The sequence below is a fragment of the Colobus angolensis genome, unplaced genomic scaffold (assembly GCF_000951035.1).
Source record: "Colobus angolensis palliatus isolate OR3802 unplaced genomic scaffold, Cang.pa_1.0 Scaffold109, whole genome shotgun sequence".
Classification (NCBI taxonomy): domain Eukaryota; kingdom Metazoa; phylum Chordata; class Mammalia; order Primates; family Cercopithecidae; genus Colobus; species Colobus angolensis.
This window is the reverse complement of record NW_012111919.1, coordinates 2,181,870-2,192,076: the sequence shown is the minus strand read 5'-3', so window position 1 is coordinate 2,192,076 and position 10,207 is coordinate 2,181,870. Positions and strand designations below refer to the sequence as shown.

At 44.0% G+C, this 10,207-nt stretch overlaps 1 protein-coding gene across 7 annotated transcripts in view; it reads right to left on the bottom strand.

Moving 5' to 3' along the window:
- Positions 1-10,207, bottom strand: part of DTNB (dystrobrevin, beta) — a 285,440-nt gene that overhangs the window by 37,618 nt on the left and 237,615 nt on the right. For 4 of the 7 annotated variants that reach the window (XM_011950445.1, XM_011950464.1, XM_011950471.1 and 1 more), the window contains one exon: positions 2,575-2,595. The exons of the other annotated variants lie outside the window; for them this stretch is intronic. In XM_011950445.1, coding sequence (XP_011805835.1) covers positions 2,575-2,595 — 21 coding nt within the window. The remainder of the gene's footprint in view (positions 1-2,574; positions 2,596-10,207) is intronic. 7 annotated transcript variants of the gene reach the window in all.

Sequence of the window (10,207 nt, the reverse complement as noted above, 5' to 3'; positions counted from 1 at the left end):
AATCTCAGCTCACTGCAACCTCTGCCTCCCAGGTTCACGCCATTCTCCTGCCTCAGCCTCCTGAGTAGTTGGGACTACAGGCGCACCACCACGTCCGGCTAATTTTTTCTATTTTTAGTAGAGAGAGGGTTTCACCATCTTAGCCAGAATGGTCTTGATCTCCTGACCTCATGATCCACCTGTCTCAGCCTCCCAAAGTGTTGGGATTACAGGTGTGAGCCACCGTGCCCGGCTCAGATTCCTTTTTATAAAAGATATTTCTGAGCTATAATTCAGTCTCCTGAATGGATCTATCTGGGAGTGCCTTGAGCAAAATAACTGCTATAGGTACGTGAACTAGTTATGTCCCTTATAATTAATGCAATTATTAATACATACAGACTATAAGTCAAAATCTTATAAAATTGGTTAATACTGGTTATCATTCAGCAAATATTTATAGTGAAGACTAGCTTTAAATTGACCTGAGAACTAGTATCACAGCAGTGGCAATTCCTGTTTCTTGGATTAAAAATTTTAAAAATGAAATGTCTACTGGAAGCTCTGCTGCTACCACTAAGATCAATATCCACAATGCCTGCCCTCTTCTGAAAGAGTTTTCAGATGAGGTGTAGGGTGTTTCCAGTCTGTGCTCACTTGGAGCAGATGCACGCAGAGAGAGATCAGGAGATGCTGTGCTAGTCTGGCAGACTGTTGGAAGTAGATTTGCAGCAAGTAGCTGCAGCTGCAAAGTGCATCTCTGGGGTATGGAGGGCTGAAGAGAAGGTGGGGATGCTAGTGGTCAGCAACAACAGGTGAAGTGACACCCTGGATCACTAGGAAGGGAATAACTTCATAACAAGGGGATGAGACTATCAGGAGCTGGAAGGATAAGTAGTCTCCTTCCTCTTCCTCTTCCTCCAACACTCTCACTCATTCGTCTACTTGGGGGAGGTATTTCCAACATCTGCTTCTCTGGGACTTCTGGACAAACTGGAGGATTAGACTTCCCAGCTCCCTTGAGGTGAAGTGTGGTCATGTGACTTGCTCTGGCCAATGAAATGGAGAGGAAGTGATGTGTGTCACTTCCTGGAAGCAGCATGTAATGGCTGGGCTTGATTTCCATCCTGTTCTGCTTTGCCTATATAAATGTACCTACTGATGCAGAAGCACCAGAGATGGAAGCAATAAACTCTGTGTGAAAGAAGAAACCAGCAGAACCAAAACTAGCAAAAACCTAAACAAGTGCACTTTGGTTCCATGAAACCCATCAGATTTCTGAGTTGTTGGCCACTCTTGATGCCATGCATCATCTTCTTTCTCCCTTTCTGACAGTCTGCCTCCTCTGTACCCTCTTCTCGCCTCCTCCTCTCACTACCTATTTCTTCTTTCCTTTCTCTTTACTCTATGGTCCCATTGCTCTCCTAGCTAGAAATTGTAAGTGTAATGTTTTATATTCCTAACCTAAAACATGTATACATTTGTGTTTTTTTAAAAAAACGGGTAGGCTGGGCATGGTGGCTCATGCCTGTAATCCCAGCACTTTGGTAGGCCGAGGCAGGTGGATCATGAGGTCAGAAGTTCGAGACCAGCCTGGCCAATATGGTGAAACCCCATCTCTACTAAAAATACAAAAATTAGCTGGGTGTGGTGGTGCGTGCCTACAGTCCCAGCTACTCAGGAGGCTGAGGCGGGAGAATCACTTGAACTGGGGAGGCAGATGGTGCAGTGAGCCGAGATCATGCCACTGCACTCTGGCCTGGGCAACAGAGCGAGGCTCCGTCTCAAAAAAAAGGCAAATTTTTAAAATTAAACATTTTATATTTCTCTCCCGAAGGATAAAAAGCTCCAAGGTAAACAAAAACTCAGCTTCAGCTTAAAAAATGTATGCTTTGAAACCTTACTATGTTATATAAACATATGGTGCTAATATTGTAGATAAGTCTGCAATTGACTTTCTTGTGTGGGTCAGTGGCTATCAGGAAAAACAAAAACAAACATAAACCTCCCCCAAACACCATGCAGCAGCCACACAGCTCAGAAAAACCTGAGCTCCCTCTGGAGTAGGTTCTGAACAGGAAATCACTGCAAGTGGAGTCAGTGCCTCAGTCGTTGTCAGTAATTTTGTTAAGAAGGCTGGCACAGCCCCAGCATCCAGAAGCCTAGTCAAGACTGCACAACATCTATAGTTAGCAAAATAAGTCCTCATTTTCATGCACATTCATTCATGACATGAGGTCACCCCAGCACCCCGAAAGTTGTTTCAAGGAATTAAAATCACTCCAGACACAAAACAACAGAGAATGAAAGGCAGGAAAATGCAATGGTAGCCTGGCTAATCATGCACACTTCAATGCTCACAACAGATGGGTACTTACAAGCTCTGGTTTTAAGTAAGAACATGCTCTACCGGGTAAACATGCTTTGAACTTTTAGACCATTTTACAACACCATGGGGAGACCCACTGGGAGTTTTACACGTAAAACCCTCTTCAGAGATGATGTGCTGGGAGAAGAGGAGAAACATTTACATGAGTAAAGAAAGAACGTGCAACAAGAGCGAGAGTCCAGCGGGAAATTCTGAAGTTCACTTACTGCCTGCTTTTGCTCTTCCTCCTGGAGTGTTGAAGATGAAAAAAAAGGCAGAGGAAAAAGGAGAGAAATTAATGCCCATCACCACAAACATTGGGAAGAAATGATAGAAAAATCAGGCAAACCAGGCCAGGCCCATGGGTGCTGAGATCAAAGGCCCCATCCCCCACAGGAGCATCAGAGGACGAAGCAAGCAGCAGGCCTCGGCCCGGTGAGTGATTCAATGCTAACTCCTAGAGCTAGAAGGAAAGAACCCTAGAAACCACCTCGCCAACGTTCTTACTGTAGATGAAACAGGCCTAGAGGGCCTCACCTGCCTACGGTTCACATAGCTGTTTAGGGGAATCTGAAAGAGGAAGTGCAACCATGACTTGAAATTCTAATAGTAATTCTATTTCATCATTCATGATATTCACATGTGTTTAGGTACATTTATCCAGGCAAGTGGTTTTCAATGCATGGAACACAGACCAGTAGCATCGGCATCACCTGGGAACTTGTCAGAGATGTAAACTTCGTGCCTGACCCTATCCCCACCAAACCGAAGCTCTAGGGGTGGGGCACGGCAATGAATTCAACCTTGTCTCTGATTCTGGTGCATACAAGTCTGAGACCCACTGCTCTCATCACTTCCCAACTAGCAGTCTGCCCACGACAGGTTCTTTTCTTATTTGGTCCCCTCTCCACACTAAACATGTTGGAACTTTACCCCCATCTACCTGCTTTCAGGCACAGTCTTTTTTTTTTTTTTTTTTTCAGTGAGTCCCATACACACCCACTTCCCCCAATAAACCAGAAACTGTTTGGAGACCCTGAAAGGTCATTCAAAAAAGAATTCTTGACCTCAGTTTTTCATTAATTCAATACAAGTTTATTTAGTACTTCTTGTGCAGAAAGCACTGGAAACATAAAGAAATGGTCTCTGTCATCTAAATCTATCTATCTATCTATCTATCTATCTATCTATCTGAGACAGAGTTTCGCTCTTGTTGTCCAGGATGGAGTGCAATGGTGCGATATGGGTTCACTGCAACCTCCACCTCTGGGTTCAAACAATTCTCCTGACTCAGCCTCCTGAGTAGCTGGGATTACAAGCATGTGCCACCAAGCCCAGCTAATTTTGTGTTTTTAGTAGAGATGGGGTTCACCAGGTTGGTCAGGCTGGTCTCGAACTCCTGACCTCAAGTGATCCGCCTACCTTGACCTCCCAAAGTGTTAGGATTACAGGTGTGAGCCACCGCACCTGGCCAGTCTCTGTCTTTTAGAACTGTGTGGTGATGGAACATAGAGCAGGCACTTGCTGGCTATCAGCTGACTGCCCAAATGAACGCACTATCAGACACTGTAGGAAAAAGGATAAAGAGAATACTTTCAAGTTTCTCTTTCTTCAGTTCCTTGCTACTCATCTACTCTGTCTTTTAATGGGTTTCTTCCACTTCCTCTTTCTGTGCCTCACCATGGGTCACTGTGGTCAGGGAGCCTCAGCTCTTTGGCCTAGTAAATCTAAAAGCTGTGCAATGGCTCTATTTAAATTGGACCAATTCATGCAGCCAGTCTTTACTGAACATGTATGTGCCTAGGAAGTCTTAGGAATGGGTAAGTGCTCCTGCTCCCACACAGTCTACAGACCTGGGTGCAATGGTGAGAAAGACCTCAGTAAAGCAAAGGAATTATGAAAGGGAGAGGGTGAGTGAACACTTGGAGAACATAATTTTTATTACTGCAAGGGAAAGACAGGGACTAGAAATAAATGGGCACTGAGAAATCTCTTAAGGAGACTCCCAACTCAGCACAGGAAGGTGCTCTTCACAATCAAAGCCAGACGCTGGATGCCTGACCAAAGCCAAACTCACAGGAGCCCAGGCTCAGAGTGCTGAGCACCAGCTCTGGCAGTGTGAAGGAGGTAGAGCGCTTCTGTTTTTGCACCTGCTTTGCAGTTAGGAAGCAAGCTCTCTTCCTTGCCAGACTTCCCTTTCGGGCAGGACACTTTTCTTATATTTATGAGGCAAGACAAACAGTCATAGGACAGTTATCAATTATAAAATGTGTTTTCATTGCTGGAAAGTGCGACGGTTGGGGAGGGATGGGGCATTCCTAACAGGCTGAAATTGTATCCGAGGTCAGAAGACCAGTATGTAATTTCTTAGAACTGTTTCTAAGACATCGCTCTGCTTCCACAGTTTTCTCCAGGTTTGGTATTAAAGAGAACACTGCAGTGGCTAAACAGAATACGGAAATTTCAGAAAGCAATGTTTCATACTTGGACATCTGGTGATTGCAATTTAAGTTTGTCAGAAGAGAAATCATAATTTGCAGTAGACATATATCAGGTGAGGCTGGGGACAGTGGGCAGGGCAGTGCTTCCAGGACTTACAGGCCTTCCATGTGGCCTGGTATTGGGGAGAGAGTGGACTTTGGCAAAGTGTTATTTAGGATAGTGTTGTATAATTTAAACTCACAAAATTTATTCAGATAAAGCCTTTAAGGCTCTGTCAACACAGTAAGCAGGTCAGATCCCAGGTCTGAGAACCTCTGTGTTATCAACTAGTCAGCTGGGGTCACTAAATATTGACTGATGACAAGGGATAGAGCCAACGTTGATTTAAAAGGGGGTAATAATACCTTAATTATAAAGTGTAAACTTAGAACTGCTTATGTCACCTGGTAACACGTGAGTCTCTTCCACACGAACGAGGTCTGGCAAGGTGGCCAAAGCAATGGCATAGCCACTGTAGTCATTTATATAAAAACTTACACTTGGCGGGGCGTGGTGTCTCACACCTGTAATCCCAGCACTTTGGGAGGCCAAGATGGGAGGATCAAGAGGTCAGGAGATCGAGACCATCCTGGCTAACACGGTGAAACTCCATCTCTACTAAAAATACAAAAAAATTAGCCGGGCATGGTGGCTGGCGCCTGTGGTACCGGCTACTCGGGAGGCTGAGGCAGGAGAATGGCGTAAACCCAGGAGGCGGAGCTTGCAGTGAGCCAAGATCAGGCCACTGCACTCCAGCCTGGGCGACAGAGCGAGCCTCCGGCTCAAAAAAAAAAAAAAGAAAATTTACACTTAAACTAGATAAACATTTGCAAATGAGGTTGAAATTCAAAACTGCAGAATTCATCTGGTAAATGAGTTTCTTTTTTCTTTTTTTTTGAGATGGAGTCTCACTGTGTCACCCAGGTTGGAGTACAATGGCGTTATCTTGGCTCACCGTGACCTCCGCCTTCTAGGTTCAAGTGATTCCCCTGCCTCAGCCTCCCGAGTACCTGGGATTATAGGCGTGCACCGCCACATCTGGCTAATTTTTGTATTTTTAGTAGAGGTGGGGTTTCATCATGTTGACCAGGCTGGTCTTGACCTCAGGTGATCCACCTGCCTCGGCCTCCCAAAGTGTTGGGATTACAGGCATGAGCCACTGCACCTGGCCTGGTAAATGAGTTTCAAAAGCAGTATCAAACAAATGGAAAATGCAGTAGAACATGGATTAGAAACACCAACATATAAACACTTCTAGATTAAATAGAAAGTTTTTTTTTGAGGCTAGTAATTAATTAATACTCATTAATCAGGTAAAAAGGTATAAAGGAAAGATATGTAGAGAAATATGAATGCCTAAGTGTCAGTCTACATCACGTCATTAAAAAGAATAAAGGGTGGCTCATGCCTGTAATCCCAGCACTTTGGGAGGCCAAGGTGGGTGGATCACCTGAGCTCAGGAGTTTGAGACCAGCCTGGCCAACATGGTGAAACCTGTCTACTAAAAATGCAAAAATTAGCCAGTTGTGCTGGTGGGTGCCTGTAATCCCAACTACTCAGGAGGCTGAAGCAGGAGGCAGGAGACTCACTTGAGTCCAGAAGGCGGAGGTTGCAAAGATTGTGCCACTGCACCCCAGCCTGGGCAACATAATGAGACTCCATCTCAGACAAAAAACAAAAAACAAAGAAGGAGGGACCTTGGTACTCCTTGGTGACAGGGATTGAGTCTAGTCATCACAATATGCCAAATACCTAATATGACACTTAGGAACTCAACAGATTTTTATTAAATAAACAAAAAAATTAATTTTAACCCTGCCTTATTCCAAAAAAGGATTAAGATTTTTGTTGAATGAATTAACAACGATGTCACTTCTTACGTATGCTTCTTTAAATTATCACTTCAGACAGAAGATAAAGTACCTAATAGTTTCCTGAAGCAGTAGAATGAAAGAACTCTCTGTGGCATGAAAATTTATTGTGTGATGTATTTTAATTTATGAGTATCCCAGACCATGTGGCTTGATTGTCCATTTGACTAACTGTTTACAGCTATTGTATGAGAGAATTAAATGCTAGCATACTGAACATCAATAAAAGCAGGCAACCCTTTTAAATTAAAATCAGGATTTTCTCTTTCTCTCTCTCTCTTTCTTCTTCTTCTTTTTTTTTTTTGAGACAGGGTCTTGCTTTGTCACCCAGGCTGGGGTGCAGTGGTGCGATCTCGACTCACTGCAACCTCCACCTCCTGTGTTCCTCACATCCCACAAGTGTACTAACTCCATGGCAGCCGGGCTTTTAAAGTCCTATGAGGCTGCAGATGTCACACAGGCCACGTATGTTTAAGTACATCCCTGCTGTTTAGAGTGAGAGGCTAGGTTGCTTAGCTGGATATTTGACAACTATTATAGGGATTTGGGTCAAATTTCTACATAAGATTTTTTTTAAACAAAACCCATTTAGACACAAAGTATTTCTGAGGAAAAATCCTGCTGGGATTATAGGCGCATGCCACCATGCTCGAGTAATTTTTGTATTTTTGGTAGAGATGGGGTTTCACCATGTTGGCCAGGCTGATCTCAAACTCCTGACCTCAAGTGATCCACCCACCTCAGCCTTCCAAAGTGCTGGGATTGCAGGTGTGAGCCACTGCACCTGGCCTAAAATTAGGATTCTAAAGGGTACTTTTGTGGGTTGATGAATATGTATTTTGAATAGTAGGAGAACACCGAAATTTTAATAGAAGTCAGTAATTCCTGTGTATGACCTTTTAGGTATGCATATAATACAAAAATTAAGATTATGTGGTAATTCTTTTAGGAAGCTGGACACTAAAGGCATGAGATTTTCGACTGTGAATTCTAGCCAATGGGTAGAAAGACAACATTCCCGGATTTGTGTTTGCAAATTCTTCCTCCCAGTCTTAGCCTGTCAGATGGGTAAGAACCTGGCAGGGGATCCTACAGGGGCAGCAGTGTCCTGCTTATTTTACTGAAATTACAGCTACAAATATAAAGAAACTCGAGGTTTGGGAGTAGAGTTGCGGGCATTAGCTCATTCTGCTTAGCCCTTGAATACAAGCATCAGTGGTACACTAGAAGGCCACAGTGGCATGCATGGGGCTTGGAGTCAGTAGTTCTGGGGATCGCTGACAATCCAACTGAAAGGCAATGGTACAAGGTTACTTAGGGGAGATGCACTCTGGCTTCCCTTCAGTTTACATATACCTTTTGCCTTTTACAAAAACCACATTGGGGCACTGGGACTTTCCCATCTATGCTTGGGTAATATTTGAGAACATCTTTCTGAAAAGGGAGATGTGACACACGGAAGAGGTGAGTGGATCCCCCCCTTTTTTTTTTTTTTTTTGAGACTGAGTCTCACTCTGTGACCCAGGCTTGAGTACAGTGGTGCAATCTCTGTTCACTGCAGCCTCCGCCTCCCAGGTTCAAGTAATTCTCCTGCCTCAGCCTCCTGAGTAGCTGAGATTACAGGCACGTGCCACCACGCCCGGTTAATTTTTGTATTTTTAGTAGAGACAGGGTTTTGCCATGTCAGCCAGGCTGAACTCCTGGCCTCAAGTGATCCATCCGCCTTGGCCTCCCAAAGTGCTGGTATTACAGGCATTAGCCACTGCACCCGACTGGATACCGACTGGCTATCTCCCATCCCACAGGTGTACTTAACTTCATGGCAGCTGGGCTTTTAAAGTCCCATGAGGCTTCAGATGTTACACAAGCCATGTATGTTTAAGTACATCCCTGCTATTTAGAGTGAGGGCCTAGGTTGCTTAGCTGGATATTTGACAACTATTATAGGGATTTGGGCCAAATTTTTACATAAGATTTTTTTTAAACAAGACCCATTTAGACACAAAATATTTATGAGGAAAAATCCTGCTAACAGGGTTAATGCAGAAACATATCTATGCAAAACAACCCAAATACAGCCAAAGCTAGGAGGAAAACAACAACAACAATAACAACCATCACCACCACCACCACCAACAACTCAACTCATGACAAAACAGTAACTGTCTTGAGCAAGTCAAAATTCAGTTTAAAACACAAATTCTACATTTATCCAAGTTGCTAATGCCCACTAGCTTCATTACTAAGAGACTGACTTAGGATGCACAAGTTGGAGAAAAGTTTCTAAACTGATATTGTCTGGGGCTACCACTCCTGGGGTTAAGATCCTTGTCACTTCGGGCCTGGAGAATGAAATAAGTCTCCTATTATCCTTGATTTTCTCCCTGTTCTAACTTGTCCTGCGTATTTTCCTAAACTGTTATTTTTAAAACCTCCAATGACTCCCCTTTACCACAAGATTAAATTCACTCCTGTCATCTGGCTTTGGGGGCACTCCACAGTTTGTGATTTTCTCTGGCTGTTAACTCGGTATCATACTACTAAATGCAGTGGGGTCTCAGCATCGCTGGGCAGCACCTGAGAAAGTAAGAGCAGGAGCAAGCATCCTGGTATTGCTGCTAAGTAACCAGGTAGATATTTCTGTTCAATTCCAATAAAATTGTCCAGGGTAGGACATTCAAATGCCAAGCATGCCCTTCTTTGCTCAGGGGTAAAGGGGTTGTAATATAGCTTTCAACAAGAATAGACAGACCTCGTGTGCCTGTAGTCCTAGCCACACAGGAGGCTGAGGCAGAAGATCCCTTGAACCCAGCTCAAGCAAGGTTACAGTGAGCTGTGATCACATCACAAGATAGACCTGACTTATTACGCATGTATTCAGTTCCCCAGTATCCCAAACCTAGAGCTACTATGCTATCTTACTCCTAATATAGTAAAGTTACCGACTAGAATGGTTTAATTAGGTTGGTTTTTGTGATGGTTATTTTTATGTGTCAACTTGACCAGATTAAAGGATAGTCAGCTGGTAAAACATAATTTCTGGGTGTGTCTGTGAGGGTGTTTCCAAAAGAGATTGGCATTTGAATCATTAGACTGAATAAAGATCTGTCTTCACCAACATGGGCAGCATCATCCAATCCACTGAGGACTTGGATAGAAGAAAAAGGCAGAGGAAGGGCTATTGTGCTAGAACATCATCTTCTATGCCCTCAGACATGTGAGCTCCCCAAGTTCTTGGGCTTTTGGACTCTGGGACTTAAATCAGTAACACAACACCACCCATCTCCCAAGCCACCTCCCAGACTGGGAGTCACAGCATCAGTTCCCCTGGTTCTCAGCCCTTCAGAGACAGACTGAATTACACCACCAGCTTTCTCAGTCTCCAGGATGCGGATGGCATTAACATGAGACTTCTTTTTTTTTTTTTGAGACGGAGTCTTGCTCTGTCGCCCAGGCTGGAGTGCAGTGGCTGGATCTCAGCTCACTGCAAGCTCCGCCTCCCGGGTTT